This window comes from Paroedura picta, chromosome 2 (genome assembly GCF_049243985.1).
Source record: "Paroedura picta isolate Pp20150507F chromosome 2, Ppicta_v3.0, whole genome shotgun sequence".
In the NCBI taxonomy this organism is placed as follows: Eukaryota; Metazoa; Chordata; class Lepidosauria; order Squamata; family Gekkonidae; genus Paroedura; species Paroedura picta.
In genome coordinates this window covers 7,872,216-7,890,648 of record NC_135370.1, presented here as the reverse complement: position 1 = coordinate 7,890,648, position 18,433 = coordinate 7,872,216, and the positions used below count along the sequence as shown (strand labels likewise).

Below are 18,433 nucleotides of genomic sequence, written 5' to 3'. Positions count from 1 at the left end.
CTCAAGGTCATGATGGCGTCTTTGTCGCAAACAACTTTACAAGCTTGAAACGACCAGCTGACCTTACATTCTTCCCAGACCATCATTTACCAGATCGACAGGAGCAGAAGCTGACAGAAGCTGGAATCTGCAACAGTAAGAATTGAAAGCTTTCTGGCTTTTCTCTCTCTTCTCCCACAAGCTCTTCCCTCCCCCCCCCCAACCAATTCACAAGCGAATTCCTTCTTTCACCGAGTGAGAGACTCCCAGCTAATTATACCCATTAACCAAACAAAGAGAGTGTTTTGAAGATTTATTGGTGAAAGTTCAGTGGGGGAATTTGACTTGATACGGAGATCGACAAACTGATAATTTGGGATCCCTCGTGCTCCCGCGAGACCTCACGAGACTTTCTGTTTATAGTTTGTGACTGCCTAGAACTATGGAAGAATTAACTAAGGCACAGCTTTTCCATTTGTTATGCAAAGGAAACTCAGAGATACTGAAAGCAGTCAACAAGCTGGAAAAGGAAATTCGTGGGACTAAGGGGGAGCTTTTGGATGGAGCCCAAGGTCCGGAGAGACCAGCTGATGACGTAGCTCAGCTAACAGTAAATCAAGTGAAACTTCAATGCCTGGAAGTTAATCAACTGGAGGGAGAGAGTGCCAGAGATGTAAAAACTCAAAGTACCTTTAAAGAACCTGGGAAAACAGATTCAAGGAAGGAAAGTACCGAAAACCTGGAAGTCTACTCAGAGCAGGAAATGACTTGGATCAGCAAAATAAAAAGAGTCTATTCAAAAGCGACAGCCACTAGGAAGCTATCAGGAGATATTTCTGTGCGACCAGAGGAAGAGATCCAGATTGACAAAGGATTCAGAGCCCCCTCAAAGGCGATTACAAGCAAGAATCAAGTAAGAGATTTCTTTGGCCCTGACAGAAGGACAATCAGAAATACTCTACTATGGAAAAAAACACAATTTCATTTTCTGCGACCACCTGAAAGATGAGCTGAACAATGGAGTACTCTCCTGGCTTCCTGAGGAAAAATAGTAGCAGTAACCTTTAGGACAGGTCCAATATATGAAGGGAACTGACTTTATATCATTTAAGACAATAATAGAATATATCCTTATAATAGGTTATACCCTCCTATGTATCAACAACTACTTTGTTAAGAAAGATGGCAATAACCCCTAGATCAGGATTAATATGCGATGGGAATTAAATATGTATGTTAATATGTATGCTAAACGAGGATGACAAACCATATTTTATAGGCATTAACAAGACGACAGTAGTAATTCTTGGGTCAGGGCCAATTTATGAAGGAGACTGACCTAATATCATTTAAGATAATAACAGAATGTATTCCTTTAACAGATCATACTCTCATATGTATTAACAATCACTTGGCTAAGAAAAATGGTAAAAACTTCTAGATTAGGAATAATATGTGATGGGAACTAAATATCTATGTTAAAAGAGATGGCAAACCATATCAACTGGTCGCTTTTTCTTTACAACTTCTCTGTAAATGCTTTACATAATAATAAACAATAAAATTATTATATTAAAAAAAAGAAGATGACACAGGCTTAATGAAGTGGTGGGACTTGGCTCGGTTCTCGGCCCCTCCAGAAAAATGAAAGCTGCAGAGTAACAGAGCGTTTTGGAAGCACGTAGTTATTAGTTGTTGTTGTTGTTATGTGCGAAGTCGTGTCCGACCCATCGCGACCCCATGGACAATGATCCTCCAGGCCTTCCTGTCCTCGGAGTCCATTTAAGTTTGCACCTACTGCTTCAGTGACTCCATCCATCCACCTCATTCTCTGTCGTCCCCTTCTTCTTTTGCCCTCGATCTCTCCCAGCATTAGGCTCTTCTCCAGGGAGTCCTTCCTTCTCATGAGGTGGCCAAAATATTTGAGTTTCATCTTCAGGATCTGGCCTTCTAAGGAGCAGTCAGGGCTGATCTCCTCTAGGACTGACTGGTTTGTTCGCCTTGCAGTCCAAGGGACTCGCAAGAGTCTTCTCCAGCACCAGAGTTCAAAAGCCTCAATTCTTTGACGCTCGGCCTTCCTTATGGTCCAACTTTCGCAGCCATACATTGCAACTGGGAAGACCATAGCCTTGACTAAACGCACTTTTGTTGGCAGGGTGATGTCTCTGCTTTTTAGGATGCTGTCTAGATTTGCCATAGCTTTCCTCCCCAGGAGCAAGCGTCTTTTAATTTCTTTGCTGCAGTCCCCATCTGCAGTGATCTTGGAGCCCAGGAAAATAAAATCTGTCACTATCTCCATTTCTTCCCCTTCCCCTTCTATTAGTTATTAGTTACCTTTGTGGAATTGTGGATGAGGCACAGATCCTGACTCACGGCGCTTTGAGGTTTAAAAGAGAGATTAAATCTTGACTGGAAAAATTATTTACAGAAATATATCCATCTGCTTCAAGTCTCCTTCCTGAAGCAGAATACAAAAGCTTAAAGAGTAGTGACAATGAAAACATCCCCTCTGAGTGGACCGAGGGTTGCTTTCCTTGGATCTGGTCTTAAACGGGTCGCTCTTGCTGAGGTCTCCCCCACTCCCCATCTTTTCCTTCCAGCCTTTAACATGAACGGCGAGGCCGGAATCAGTTGTGTTGCTGCGCTGCAAGTGTTTTGTTTTAAAGGGAAACAAGTGGCCGAGTGAGGTTTTCGTCCTTCCACCTTTGGAACCTCCCCTTGGCTGAGGAGGGAGCTGCATCCGTTCTTGATCTTATTATTATTATTATTATTATTATTATTATTAGATTTATAGCCCGCCACTCCCGAAGAAGAAGAAGAAGAAGAAGAAGAAGAAGAAGAAGAAGAAGAAGAGTTGGTTCTTATATGCTGCTTTTCCCTACCCGAAGGAGTCTCCAAGCAGCTTACAGTTGCCTTCCCATTCCTCTCCCCACAACAGACACCCTGTGAGGGACTTGGGGCTGAGAGAGTCTTGATATTACTGCTTGGTCAGAACAGTTTTATCAGTGCCATGGTGAGCCCAAGGTCACCCAGCTGGCTGCATGTGGGGGAGTGCAGAATCGAACCCGGCATCCTAGATTAGAAGTCCGCACTCCTAACCACTACACCAAACTGGCTCTCAAGGGGGAGGAAGCCGAAAGGGGAGGGAGCGTCTTGGCTAGCCAGATCCTGCTGAAGCATCTAGGTTATCTGCTGATCTGTCCAAACAAATCTGTAGGTAGGGGGGCTAACGGGAGCAGGAACCAACTGTGGTTTCGACATTTCGATGTCTCCAGAACACCCGCCAAGAGAAAAAAAATGAGTATCAAAACCCATTAAGAACTCACAGTTTGTTGGGCAGGCCACATTTAACTGTAGCATTCTATGTGCATCCTAGAGGAAATCAGCCCTGACTGCTCCTTAGAAGGCCAGATCCTGAAGATGAAACTCAAATACTTTGGCCACCTCATGAGAAGGAAGGACTCCCTGGAGAAGAGCCTAATGCTGGGAGCGATCGAGGGCAAAAGAAGAAGGGGACGACAGAGAATGAGGTGGCTGGATGGAGTCACTGAAGCAGTAGGTGCAAACTTAAATGGACTCCGGGGAATGGCAGAGGACAGGAAGGCCTGGAGGATCATTGTCCATGGGGTCGCGATGGGTCGGACATGACTTTGCAACTAACAACAATGACTACTACTACTCTATGTGCAAAGTGCCGTCAGGTCAAAGCTGATGGGTTTTCAAGGCAAACCATGAAGCTCACCATTGTCTTCTTCTACAAAGTCTTCCTTGGTAGTTTTCCATGCAAGCCCTGACCCTACTTGGCTTTCAAGATCTGGCAAGGTCAGGATCTGCTCTGCCAGACCACATCCTGATACGACACGAAGCCCAAGTTTAATCAAATCACAGAACCGAAACTGGGATTTATCCTGCCATCGGAATGCAGCCAGGGGCTTGGTGTCATGGTTAAGAGTGGCAACTTCTCATCCGGCAAGATGGGTTTGATTCCCCACTCCTCCACGTGCAGCCAGCTGGGGGACCTTGATCTTGCTGCGGAACTGACAGGGCTGTTCTCCCAGGGCAATGCTGTCAGAGCTCTCAGCCTCACCTTTCTCCCAGGATGCCTGTTGTGGGGGGAAGAAGGGAAGGCAGTTGTAAGCTGCTTTGGGTCACCTTCTGATAGAGAAAAGCAGGATATAAAAACCAACTCTTCTGCTTCTTCAACAAAACAGACTATGGCTCCATAAACAATGGTGACAAAAATTTACAAGCTAGCACAGAACTGCACAGCATTCAGCTGCTATCTAAAGGTCATTCTAGAGAGAACTGATCAGGTCTTCATGAAGATGGAATTCCTAAATTCCAGGGATGGTGTAGCTGGAAAGGTGGCAGATTATGGGCAGCAGCAGACCATTCAACATGGGACTGATTTATAAAGGTGCACTTAACTTTTCTGAAATAACTTTAGTCGCCGTTTGGTTCCTTTCCTTTTGATTTCAGCAAAGAGAGCTAATCTTTGACGCATGCATCGCTTTGTGTGCGGAGATTGTGTTAAACCTTTCATCCAAATGAAGCCAGCCCAGGAATAATCCAGCTGGAGATAAGCATATTCCGGGCCCATTTATTTCCCTGGAAGAGTTAAACACGTTTTAATGACCTCTCCCGGAAAGGAGGGGAGCTTGGGTGTGCTTAATTTCAGTGGGACTCTATTTGCTTTTTTTTTTCCTTCAAAAGCTCCCAAATTCTCCTGAATCCAAATGGTGAGGCAGCCACCCCCATGAAAATCGGCACTCATGCAGAATAATAGAAACCATACAGTTAATTCTGCTGCACTGGAAGAGCCGACTCCTAATCCCCTGGAAGGTAATGACAATTTTAATTAAACATTCCAGGACAGTGTTTCAAAAAAAAAGAGAGTAAGTTTTATTGTGTTTTTCAAAGAGTCCAAAAGCCCAGCGAGAAAGGGTTTGGCTGCCTCCCAGGGTAGTTCCTCCCGTCAGAGAGGAAAAAGCATTTGCTTCTCTCTTAGCTATTTGCCTACAGAGCCGAGCTGCAAGAAAAATCCATACGCACTACTTCTGTCAGCAAAGATGTACTAAAGAAACGCTTCTAATAGATATTCACATCTGCTGTTTTGGACACCCCAATCCATCGTGGAGATCTTTGCTGCGTCAGGCTTGTTCTAGAAGAACCAGCCCAGTAGTTATAAAGGTGTGCAAATGAGGACACATTTATCATGCTTAGCATGGCTTCCCTTCCTTGTACAAATATCCGTCTATGTGTAGCATAGGGAGGAATGTTCCAGAAGAACTTTGGGAGTTAAATTAGTTACCTCCGCACCCAGCTCATAGGAAACTTTCCCTCCTGTGTCCTTGATGTGTAATTCCCTTGTTTTGCTCTGGGCCTTGCTGGAGAAAGGCAGACTATAAATTCAACAAATACTAATAATTATTATTATTATGGGCAGTGAATATCTGGAGGCTGATTATGCTTAATGCTGCTAATTTGTTACTTAGGTTTTTATTTAGTCTTATACTATTAATGTCGCTTTATTGTGTTGTTGTTTTTTTAATTACTGTTATTTTTAACCCATCTTGTACACTGTCCTGAGCAATACTGGGAGGGCAGGGGTGGTATAAAAATTTAATAAATAATAATAACAACATTATATTTAAACTTTAAAATATTGTAATAACAATAACAACCACAATTTTTATTGCCCACCCTTCCCGGTTGGCTCAGGGTGGGTAAGTAACTTTATTTATACAGTTAACTTTATATCAATAAACAGATTTTTTAAAAAAACCATTTAAGTTAAATTGTTGTTGTAAGTTGCGAAGTCGTATCCAACCCATCGCACCCCCATGGACAATGATCCTCCAGGTCTTCCTGTCTTCTATCATTCCTCTAAGTCCATTTAAGTTTGCACCGACTGCTTCAGTGACTCCATCCAGCCACCTCATTCCCTGTCGTCCCCTTCTTCTTCTGCCCTCAGTTCCTGCCAGCACTCCCAGCATATTAATTACATTAAATTATAATGAGTTATGTTCTTAAACCACCTTCTTAACCCTATAAAGGGGGAAAACAGTTTTCTGTTGGAGTTTTAGTGGATGGTGTATTTGATGTTTTGTGGGTAAGGAGCTGAGTATTTTCTGAGTGTTAATTTCCTGGCCTCAGCCATAGGCCTGGCAGAACATCTTGTAGGCCCTCCAGAACTGTTGAAGGTCCATGAGAGCCCTGCTGTCCTTCGTACAGCATTCTACCAGGTTGGAGCCGGGACCAAGAAGGCCCTGGCTCTGATTGAGGCCAGTTTTCCATCTTTGGGGCTGAGGATCCTGAGCAATTACTGTTTGCTGGACCTTGGTGCTCTTTGGGGGGCATAGCAGAAGAGGCATTCCCATAAGTACAGGAGTCCCAGACTGTTTAAGGCTTTAAAGGGTAGCACCTGAACCTTGAACCTGATCCGGTCTCCAATCTGGATCCAGTGCCATTTAAATATTAAATGTTAAACTATTAAAATTGCCTGTAATGCTATCTCTTGTGAAGGTTCAGCAAAGGTTTCAGGGGTTGGACAGAGGCCAACAGTTTCTGATGTTAAAGGTGCCACTGGACTAAAACTTTGTTCTTTAAATTACTTTACATGGTAACGGGGCTTCTTTAGGTTTTTAATTGTGAGGTTTGTGATAAATGCCATCACTGAACAAAAAGCAGAGACTCTCTCTGGATAAGTCGCTAGTACAGAGGATGGGAAGGGTTGTGGCAGAGGGTGAAGCCATTCCAGCCCCTCCCCTATATCAAGGGTCTCGCTAAATATCATCCCCCCCCCTTCCTTTGAACATACTGTCTGGATCACAGAGTGATAGATGATAGTTGTAAGACAAGTTCAGGACTATTAACCTTCTGTGAAATGATTCCTCATAGAGGACATTGTGAATAGAATCTACAATCATATCTGTGCAGCAGCATCTTAAAGACGAGCAAGATGCCCAGCGCAGAAGCTTTCGGGAGTCAAAATTCCCATTGTCTGTTCTGAGTCTGAGGAAAGAAACTTGGACCCTGGAAATCTTGCTGGCCTTTAAGCTGTTATAGAATCATAGAATCATAGAGTTGGAAGGGGCCATACAGGCCATCTAGTCCAACCCCCTGCTCAACGCAGGATCAGCCCTAAGCATCCTAAAGCATCCAAGAAAAGTGTGTATCCAACCTTTGCTTGAAGACTGCCAGTGAGGGGGAGCTCACCACCGCCTTAGGCAGCCTATTCCACTGCTGAACTGTTACTCAACTCCGGTCTTGTGCTGCAGACGAATACAGCTGCCCCCTGGAAATTATATGTTTTACTTATACCCACTGAGATGCATTTCAACCCATCCATGTCATATGACATGCAACAAACTACTGCTGCTACTGCTGCTGCTACTACTACAGTAGTAGTAGTAGTAGTAGTAGTAGTTTGATTTAAAACCACCCCTCTCTAAAAATCAGGCTAGGGGTGGTGTACAACAACAATGATCAGTATACATTTTCAATAAAAACAATAAAACCAATAAAACAATTACACAATAACCTTGAATGCTTCATTGTTCGATTCTTAGGCCTAATTCCTGCGAGTATCTCTTTAGGCCCCTGTACATGGTGAAGAAACTGCAGAGGGGGTGAGGGAGAGGACCATTGGATTGTGTTTACTTGCCCCTGGCCACAGCCATATGATGGTGGAATAATGCCATTTTGCAGGCCCTGTGGAAGTTCCATAGCACCTTCACGGCCTGAGTTTCCACTGGTTGCACATTCCACCAGGCTGGGGCCAGGGCCAAAAAGGCCCTGGTTGGGTCCAGGAACACTTCTTTTGAGATGTGGACCACCAGCATATTAGCATTCAACAATCTTAATGTTCTTCTGGGGGGCATTCGGGGAGAGGCAGTCCCTCAGATACTCAGGGCCCAGACCGCTTAAGGCTAAAACCAATACCCTGAAGTGGATCTGGAAATCAACCAACTGCCAACGCAGCTGTTGGAGGACAGGTCCAATATGGGTCCTCTGTGATGTCCTAGTAAGGACCCGAGTAGTCACATTTTGCACCAGTTGCAGTTTCTGGGTCAAGACAAAGGGTAGACGCACATAGAGAGAGCTACATCCAGCCTAGAGGTGACCATTGCATGGATCACTTGGGCTACGTTTCCCAGGGTCAGATCAGACACTAGTGGCTTCAGCTGGCAAAGATGGAAAAATGCCTTTGTGGTCTGTGCCTCCCTTAAGGGGGGCATCAAAAATTTGTGAAGTGTCTGCGCAGGCATTTCCTTCGAGTTTGAAGTTCTAAAAAGACAGTGGGATGGAAATGAATGGGGACATTGCAAGCTGTGCCTTACAGGATACTATTCATCTTAAAGGATCTGCAAGAAAACATCATCTTTTTGTTTAGGGGTAGAATTTGATATGATTCAGAGCAAAAATAACACTTCTTTCCACGCAAAGCAGAAAAATGCATACAATTTTAGTGATTTATATAGTTATATAAACTATATATACACAGCTTTAAGTTTGGTTTTTTTTGGGGGGGGGGATTTTTTGCATACTTCGTACAGACTATAAACTGGTAGGAGCAACAGTGTTCAAATAAATGCATTATCAGCCTTCTAGTAAATAACTGCTCTCTCAGCACATTGCTTGACTTGAATTGCACTGTCAAACCTCCCAAGTTCATTACGTTCCTGTGAATCTCTTTTTAGTATTGATTTGACTTGCATTCCTGAAAAGCGCATGATTATCTGCAGTCACAGTTCTGTGCACAAAATGGATGCATCGGGTATGAGATGCTACCGCCTCGGGGCTGGGAACTCTGAAGCTGCTTGTGGTCTTTGCGTCTGAGACCTCCATTCTCCTTGTTCTCTTCTGCAGGGCATATCGTAGCTCTCGCCAGCAATGATGGAACCGTGAAGACTCTCGAACTCAAATCCGGCAATCTTTCCACCTTGGTGGGCCATGAAGACGAAGTCCAGAGTGTCACATTTGATCACAAGGCAGAGCATCTGATCTCAGGCGGTTCAGATGGCACAGTTCGAATCTGGAACTGAGACGCCGATCTGCCGCGGAGCGAAATCTCACCAAAACGGTTGGACAACAAACTAGCAAGGAATGTGGCTTTGGGGGCGGGAGGAATGTATCTGCCGTCAACATTCGAGACAGAACAAAAGCGAGGGGATATAACATTTCTGTATTGTACTTCAATAAAAAAAAATAATTAACTTCTTTTTTTGCCAGCTCATTTGTCCATAAAGAAAGGGTGAAAGAGGCTCCCGTTTGTCATATTCTCAGGAAATGGTTTTACAATGACGCCTAATGACAGAGAAGATGAATTGCAGGGGGATTGTTTTTTTTTTTAAGTCAAGGTAAGACAGCAGGAACCTTAAGAGAGATTTACCTTTAAAAAAAATGTCTTCAATTTCAACTTGGTCTAGTCCCTGGAAAGATCTGCACTGTGTGTGTGTGTGTGTGTGTGTGTGAAAGAGAGTGAGAGAAAGTGTGTGTGTGAGAGAGAGAGAGCATGTGTATGCGCATGCAACTTCCCTCCCGTTCACCCGGGCAGCCACAGACAAGCAGCTGGGTGTGTATTCCTCCCAAGTGATTCTGACCCATGGCCAAAGAAGAACACACAAGTTTCCGAGCGGGCGAGACCTCCCCCGTTCGCCTGGCTGTCTCCCTCGCTCACTGCAGAGAGCTCCTCCTGCCTTCTCACCGCCCCTGCCAGAGCGGCAGCCCTGCGGTGTGTGATGTGATCTGCTCCCCCTGTTTTGACATCAGCAGCGTTGGAGGGCTGTGGTGGGCAGAAAGCTCTCCGGGCTTCCATGTCCGTGGGTTTTTGCAGCCCTCCTCTGCCCAGGGGCAGGCATCCGAGGGTCCACGCTGCTCCAGGAGAGCCGATTCGCAGGCACAGTGGCTTCCTTCGCCAGGAGGAGCGGCACGTCCTTCCGTCTGCTGGATGCCAACTGCAGAGTGCTGTCCGTGGTGCTGAAGGGCTCCAGCTGTCTGACCGAAGGAGCTCCGCCAAGCAGCTGCTGAACGGCCGCTCTCCAGGGTGCTGAATCTCACTGAAAGTTGCGGACGCTCCTGAGAGCCACGCATCCCCCTCCCCCGGCATTTGTTTTGGGGGACAGCCGCTGGGCAGGATGGTGCTCCTGACTGCATTTCGGTCCGGATTGGCTGCAAGCTCCGGCATGCCGTTGCTGTTCCTGGAACTGGAGGCATAGCACATCCTCCACCCTTGCGTGCCTTTTTTGCAGAGCTACAGAGTGTCGGTTGTGTTGTTTTTTGGGGGGGAAGCAAATATTGGACCGGAGGATTTAAGGGAGAAAAGATCGAGCGAGGAGTGATGAGCCTGTCTTTGGAGTATGGTTTTATGCCCGGCAGCTTTGCCTCTGGATCCTTCTACGGTTGCTGGCTCTGAATTCTCGACACCGGGGTTTAAAGCAGAAGTCTCCCGGTGTCTCTGCTGGGTGCTTCTGTGCCATGGGAGCCACTGAGGAAAGGGATTTCCCATCAGAATTCCTTGGAAATGTAATTAGGAAGACCTGCTGCTTCTGAGACGTGGCAGAAATGTGGCTGGCCTGCAACCCTGCCCAGCTCTCCCCCTGACCAGGTAAGCATGCATTTTACAAGAGGCATTCGGTTTTTCCAAGAGCTGTAGACTCTCTGCGCAGCTGAAAACATCTTGCAGTAAAAGAAATAGTACTATAAACTTTAAGTACGCACCGAGAGCTTCCTGGAGCTTCTTTACATGTTGAATCCTTAATGAGTCGCATTTTCATTCTCTTCTGTTTCCTTCTGTCAAAATGAAGTGTAATTCAGTGACAATAAAAGCATCTAAGATGACAAGACGTTGGCAATGTTAAGAATTTCATTCTTTGTGAAAGCTGTTTAAAAAAAAAAACAACCAATCCTTGTACAGCAATGGGTCGCTCCCTGCTGTGCTAGTTACAAATCAGTTCTAAAAACCCTGATCATTTTGTGAACTTTGGACAGCTTTTAAGTGTAGCTGATCAAAGCCTACCTGTGGCATGCAAGTGGCTGCTTGGTCCAAGGGGGAGGGGCAGTGGGACCAGCCCTGCCAGGCACAGAGAGGGAGAATTGTGTTTGGGAAGGGGCACTCCCGCTGTTGCTGCACCATTGACTCAGGTGGCCAAAACGTGCCTGGAGCAACAGTGGACAAGGCATCTTTGACATTCTGATCAGGTCTGTTGAGCATCCAGCATCTCCCTCCTTCGGAGCATGGAAAATAAAATCTGCTTTGTCAACAGGATCGCTTAGACTGTTCGGCAATGCACAAGGCGTCTTTCGTTTTCCCTGAGTCATTCGCGTTCGGCTGTGGTTTTGAGTAGAGAGATAGATGGGAAGTTTGAGGGCATACGTTTGTGGAAACCTTTGCAAATAAATAATGCACAGACTGTATCTATAACAGAATCCCGTTTTCTATCATTGTAGTTTAGGAAACTGCCTTTAGGAGCTGAATATTAGACCAGGAAACACAAGGGATGCAAAGGGAGGCGAAGAAGTATCTCTCCTTTTTGTGGGGAGGGGTCCATATTCCATTAACTAAAATGCTCCTGCATTTAGCGGTTTGTCACTGCCATTCCTTTGGGAGCGTCTGTTTTTGTGGCGCCCTTCTGCCAAGGGAAGGGAACCACCCCTGAAGTCTTCTTCCTCCTTTGGCTGGGGCGAGAGAACTGATTCAGCGCATGTGGCTCGTAGACTCTGCTGACGGTGATGCTGTACTGCACTGACAGTGAAGCAGCAGAACGGAGGTAGAGCGTGAGGGCAGAGCAAGACTATTTGATTTGCAAAAATAAAAAATAAAAAATCACATCCTTTCCTGGATGCCCCGGCTATTCTATGCACCTAGGGAAGCTCAAGAGGTTCTCAGCTCCCAAGGCCGGTGGAGACCACACCATGTTCAGAGCTGAATGTTCGGGTGAGCATAATATTTATCTACGCTGGAACATCCTTTGGTGCCCTGCAATCTACGAGGCACAGCAAGCCCACCTGTAAGCGAGGGTAACCATCGGTTAATGAGCCTCGGCCTGCTGAGCCCACTTCATACTCAAACATGCCCCGCTGTTGTGTCGAGACCCCAGGGGACTTGCTAGGCTGGCCCAGCCGTGCCCAGGAACCTCTTTTGCTTTGGCTAAGACAGCTTCGCAACCGGAGATGTTTTACTATTCCCAAGACCAGAATTAATGCAGCATCACCCTCACCCCCACTGTTTGCAGCAGAGCTGAGTTGTCAGAATCATTGTTCATGATCTTTTGTTGTTGTTTTTGTTGTTGTTGTTTGAAGAGAATCCCATTTCATCATGCTGTGAAGGCCGTGCGGAATTGTGAGCCCAGCAATTAAAAAGGAACAACGGCAATCATGGGTCTCGGGCTCTGTTTTCTTAAAGACTCGTTCAAAAGTGATTCATCCCTTCCACAGGCCCCTTTGTGGTGGTGTGTAAACAAGCACAGCACCTGACATCCAGATGTGGGCAAGCATTTGCTTGGGTGCACCTGACGTCATCGGCCGTCAGCACTTGAATGTGTCCTGATTTCCTGCGTTCTGGTTCTCTTGTTCCTCAGGCAGGAATCAGGCTTATATTGAGAGCCTTCTCTTAAGAACTCAACAGGTGACAGGTGTCTTGGCCAACCCAATTGGGATTTATATTCACTGCCCATTTTCTGGCTGGCTTGCATTATCCACATCAGGTTTGACAATGTCAATTTTTGTGCCATTGTATTCAACCCAATGCAGACTTTAACCCAGCCTTTCCCAACCTTTTTGACCATGGGGAGCCCCTGAAATATTTTTCAGGCTTTGAACAGCCCCAGAATTGGCCGGAAATGGTCAACTGGTCATAGAATCATAGAGTTGGAAGGGACATCCAGGGTCATCTAGCTCAACCCCCTGCAGAATGCAGGAATTCACAATTTACCTGTCCCACCCACAGTGACCCTGATTCTATGTCCAGATGATGCCCACCCCTCCCCCCCAAAAAAAAACTAGAATCTCTGGTCAGTCTGGTCTGGAAGAAATTTGCCTGCTGTGGCTGATTCCCATTAAGGCAGGATAGAGGGAAGGAGCTGGGTAGCCCCTGAGGAACCCTGTGCTTTAACCATAGGAGTATAATATTAAAGTACATCATTCATTCATTCATTAGACTTTTATACCTCCCTCCCATACGGCTCAGGGCAGTTTACATATAACATCACGGGGCAATACATGGAACGACCTAAACATATAACATAATCAAAAGTAGCATCAACAATAATCCAACTGTGGTTCTAAATCAACACAATTTCAATGGTCTTGATCAATAACAACATAACAGGAATGACAACTTAGATAAGGCCCCCAGAGAGGTCAGGCTGGTTCAGGCCATGAAGGGGATGTCTGAGGGGGGCCCTGTGGGTGTTATCAAGTTTGGTCGGTCTTGGGCAAATGCCTGGTGGACGAGCTCCCTTTGCAGACCCTGTTAAATTAGACTTCAGGAAGGGCCCTGATCTCTTCAGGGAGCTCGTTCCACCAGTTGGGGACCAGGACCGAGAAAGCTCTGGCCCTTGTTGAGGTCCGACATGCTTCTTTGGGGCCAAAGATCACCAGCCAGTTGGCAGTGATGGAGTGTAATAGAGTAAATCCAGGTGAAACTAAGAGAATCACCAGTTCCTGGATGCACTAGTTGTTTAGTGCATCCTGGGGGTTGAATTATATTCAGTAGCACTCCAGGCTGGGCTCGTCTATTGCAGACTAACATGGCTTCCCTCCTGAAATCCAAGTCATATTGTACATGTTCTGGTTATGTCTGCTAATGCATATATGCATAAATAAATTCTCAGGAATGGTTAGAAAGGTGGCATTTCTTGTTCATTGGTGTTCATAGTAGTTGCTTATCTTTAGGAACTGAAGAAAATTATAAGCTTGTGAGGAGTCAGGTGGCAGTGAGCAGCGGGGTCTCCCAGGGCCCGGAACTGGCTCCAGCCCATTTTAACATCTTTATCAATCATGTGGATGAGGGGGTGGAGGGACTACTCCTTAAATTTGCAGATGGCATCGAATTGAGAGGAGATTGAGTTCAACAAGATCTGAACATGCTGGGAAAGTGGGCAACTGAGAACAAGGTGCCATTCAAGAAAGAGAAGTGCAGAGTTCTACATCTGGGTCACAAAATCAGAAGCATGCATACTGGATGGGAGATATACTTCTGGCTAGAAGAGTGTGTGAATGAGATCTTGGGGTACTTGTGGACAGTAAGCTACATATGAGCAGTTTTGCGCTGTATCAGCAGAGGCATCCCATCAAAATCACAAGATATCATAGCCCCATCTTAGACTGCACCTGGAGACCTGTGTGCAGTTCAGGAGGCCTCAATTCAAAAAGGACATGGACAAAATGGGGAGGGTTCAAGGAAGAGTGACAAGGAGGATCTGGGGCCAGGAAAACCTGATGGATTTGGGAATGTTCCACCTGGAAAATAGGAGGTTGAGAAGAGACACGATGGGATGGCTCTCTTGAAGTATTTGCAAGGTTATCATTTGGAGGAGGGAAGGGAGCAGTTCCTGTTGGCAGCAGAGGAGAGGACCTGCAGTAATGGATTTAAACTCTGTGTAGAACTATACCAGATAGATATCAGGGGAAAGATGTTTACATTCCGAGTAGTTCAGCAGTGGAATGGGCTGCCTAAGGAGGTGGGGATCTCCCCTTCCCTGGCGGTCCTTAAGCAGTGTCTGGACAGATCCTTCTCCTGGATGCCTTAGGCTGATCCTGTACAGGGAAGGGGTTGGATGAGATGGCCTGTGTGGCCCCATCCAACTCTTTGATTCTATGATGCTCTGAGGTTTTTTTCTTAAATAACCTTTCCGATTGTTCCTATTTAAATTCCTCCCCAGCCCTGCCGCGCTGGCTTCTCCATGGGAACGTCCATGTGCGTCTGAGAGTGGATCGCAGACAGGAGCTGAGGAGTGGGATGGCTCTTCACGTCCATGAAGCCTGCCTGTTTCTTCTGCTGATTCCCCACGTGGTCACCCCAGCTGCCTTCAACCATGAAGACTACCCTGCCGACGAAGGGGACCAGACGTCCAATAATGAGAACAATCTGATTTTCGATGACTATCGGGGGAAAGGTTGTGTGGATGACAGTGGTTTTGTATACAAACTGGGAGAGCAGTTTTTCCCGGGGCATTCCAGCTGCCCTGTGTCTGTACTGAGGATGGGCCGGTCTGTGACCAACCGGAATGCCCCAAAATTCACCCAAAGTGTACTAAAGTAGAACATAATGGATGTTGTCCGAATGCAAAGAAGTGAAGAATTTTTGTGAATATCAGAGAAAAGTTACAAGATTTGGAAGAATTTAAGGTAAGATCAATGCCATTCATTCATTTGAATTTAGAAAGATACTTAAAAGTATGGCTAAATAGTACTGAATGATACTGAATGATACTTCAGGTGTGACATTCCCAGATCCTGTTGTCTGATATTTGTGAAAATAGATTGATTCTTCCCTACATCTGCAGTGATGAGTCTGTTAATGGTCAAGTTAACTCATACATATTGTCAGGACCTTAGTTTGAGGGCCATTAGGGTCAATGTCTCTATATAAAGCTATGAAATTTGAGTACAGAGGCCACCTTGAAGAACAACAAAGATTTATTCAAGGTGTGAGCATTCATGTGCATGCTCACTTCCACAGACAATGGATCATAAAAGTACAGATATAAGAAGAAAGTAAATTAGTAGCAAATTTACTTTATCCTTATATCAGTATTCCTATGAATTTTGTTCCATTGTTTGAGGAAGTGTGCCTGCACTTGAAAGCTCACGCCTTGATTAAATTTTTGTTGGTCTTCAAGTTGCCATTGGACTCAAATTTTGTTGTACCACTTCAGACCAACACAACGACCCATTTGAATCTGAAGAACTACGTCACGTTCCTCCCAGAATTCCTAGCATTGAGTAAAAAAAAAAACAAGGTTTCTGGTCTTTTTCATGGCGGAGATATCAGGGGAAATGTGTAAGAAACCTTTGTTCCAATTACTTGAAAAAGAATAGAGGAAAGAAACTGACGAGGTGATGAAAGGTAAGTGAGTTACCCACTTCCTGACCAAACGCACATTTTCTTCTGGAGCCCCTTGTTTATTTCTTGTCTGTTTCCATCCTGTTTGAGGTACTCAGTAACAAATGAAGACATTGGTGAGATCTACATGACCTTTGGGTTTCCTCTCCTGTTTACATTGGGATATTTGCCCCAAAGAGATTGGGGGGAGGGCAGAATGGCTGCACATCTGAATAGTGTTTTTCATCATTAATAGTAAACCAGCTTACAGTCACTGATCTGGGTGAGAGACTAGCAGCCTCTGAGCAGGTATGGAATGCCTTTGCTTATCAGCATGCGTCCACTGTCAAGAACTGGAGAGGGCAATCCGAAGACAGAGCTTTCCACCACAGGAGAAAAAGAGCTTAATTACAGAAGGGCAACGGGCTGAGGGGGCTCTTACGGGCTGCAGAAGATCACTGGAGGGGAATCAGGTCCTTAGTTGGATGTGAAAAGGCCAAGAGTGTATACACCAGGGGTGGCCAAACTGTGGCTCTCCAGCTGCCCATGGACTATAATTCCCATGAGCCCTTGCAAGCACCTGCTCATGGGAACTGTAGTCCATGAACATCTAGAGAGACACAGTTTAGCCACCCCTGGTATACACTGATTGCACAGCAGTCCCACCAAATGACCACAAACATGGGGATAATTACTAGACAGGAGGAAGTGTCTTACAGTCATGTGCTGACTGGGTGAGGTGATTGCTGGGTGATTACTGGGAGGATTAAAAAGGGCTGCTCCTCGCCAGAGGCAGAGCTCAGACAACTGAGGGCACGTGGAGAGAGCTACTGGGGAATGTAGTTGCTGACCAGGTGAGGCTATTGTGCTGACTGGGTGAGGTGATTGCTGGGTGATTACTGGGAGGATTAAAAAGGGCTGTTCCTTGCCAGAGGTGCAAGAGACAAAGGGCTCTTGGCCTGTGGCTCTTAGCCTGGGGTTCTTGGCCGAGCAATTAGAATCAGTAGATTATATTTCCCTAGTACTTGCACTGCCTAGAAATTACAGTGGACCTCCAGGACACTCATCCCATCATCTGCAGTGAGTGTGACATGATTGCCTTCCTCCCAGAAGATAAGATGGACTACATCTGCCCCAAGTGTAAACTGGTAAGACTTTTGGAGGAAAAGATTAGGGGATTAGAAGACAGCATTATTACTCTGACCCAAAGTAAGGAAGGGGAGGAGTTCATAGACCAGAGCCCTGCAACTCGGAATAAAGACAATGCAACTAGTCCTGAAGAGGATAAGGAGATTGACCACAATAGGGAGCCTCTGCAGACAGTTCGGAAAAAGACTCAATGGCGAAGGGCGAGACGGTTCTCGGGGCCTTTGGAGCTCCAGAATAGATTTCAGGCCCTTGCAGAGGAGGTGCAAGGGTCAACAAGGGAAGAGGTCCCAAAACAAACTCTAAGACAAAGGGAAGAGGCCACGGGGACAGAAGGAAATGGAGTTGAGAAGAAAAAAAAAAGGAGAGGACTGGTAATTGGAGACTCCCTGCTAAGAGGAATGGATCGCCATGTGGCTGGGCCCGACCCCCTAACCCGAGAGGTGTGTTGCTTGCCAGGGGCGAAAATTAAAGATGTTTCAGAAAGGCTGCCCAAACTCCTCAAATCTACGGATCGCTACCCATTTGTGATGGTCCATGTGGGAACGAATGACATGTCCCTGAATACCATCGCTCCTATAAAAAAGACTATCAAGATCTGGGGAGGAAGCTCAAGCAAATGGGGGCACAAGTGGTATTCTCTTCAATCTTGCCTGTCAAGGGAAGAGGAATGCGTCGGGAGAGGAAGATAATGGAGCTGAATCACTGACTACGTAGTTGGTGCCGGCAGGAGAGATTTGGTTTCTGGGACCATGGGATAGGCTTTCTTGAGGAAGGCCTACTAGCACCTGATGGACTGTACTTATCAAAGCTGGGGAAGAATGTGTTTGGCAGGAACCTGGGGAGATTCATCAGGAGAGCTTTAAACTGAAGCCACTAGGGGAAGGAGACGATCAACATAGGGAGTGTAAGGAGGGAGAACGATTGGGGGCAGCCCAACCGGCAAGGCCAGCTCATAGGGAACCAAAAGTAAAAGGATTCAGTTGTCTTTATACTAACGCCCGAAGCATGGGCAATAAAAAGGAAGAGCTGGAACTTCTCATGCTGATGGAAAGGTATGATCTAGTAGGCATCACAGAAACTTGGTGGAATGATTCTCATGACTGGAATGTAATGGTGGATGGATATGAACTGTTCAGAAAAAACAGAATAGATCGAAGAGGTGGAGGAGTGGCACTGTATGTGAGGAAAGGGCTTACCTGTCAGGAAATTCTAGTGAAGCATATCTACAGTGGAAAGCATCTGGGTGAAAATAAGCGA

The 18,433-nt window shown here is 45.9% G+C and overlaps 2 protein-coding genes across 3 annotated transcripts in view; both read left to right on the top strand.

Moving 5' to 3' along the window:
- The window catches only part of SPAG16 (sperm associated antigen 16), a 477,747-nt gene extending 468,563 nt beyond the window's left edge, over window positions 1-9,184 (top strand). The window contains exon 16 of one of the 2 annotated variants that reach the window (XM_077319325.1): window positions 8,851-9,184. In XM_077319325.1, the coding sequence (XP_077175440.1) occupies window positions 8,851-9,026 (176 nt within the window). In that variant the 3' untranslated portion in view covers window positions 9,027-9,184. The remainder of the gene's footprint in view (window positions 1-8,850) is intronic. The other variant, XM_077319327.1, reaches the window with a different exon arrangement.
- A 333-nt stretch (window positions 9,185-9,517) lies between these two features.
- VWC2L (von Willebrand factor C domain containing 2 like) lies at window positions 9,518-15,329 on the top strand. Its single transcript, XM_077324193.1, is given in 4 exon segments — window positions 9,518-10,588; window positions 14,865-15,164; window positions 15,167-15,262; window positions 15,265-15,329. Coding segments are annotated over 3 exon segments (384 nt in total). The 5' UTR covers window positions 9,518-10,588; window positions 14,865-14,941.
- The last annotated feature ends 3,104 nt before the right edge of the window (window positions 15,330-18,433 follow it).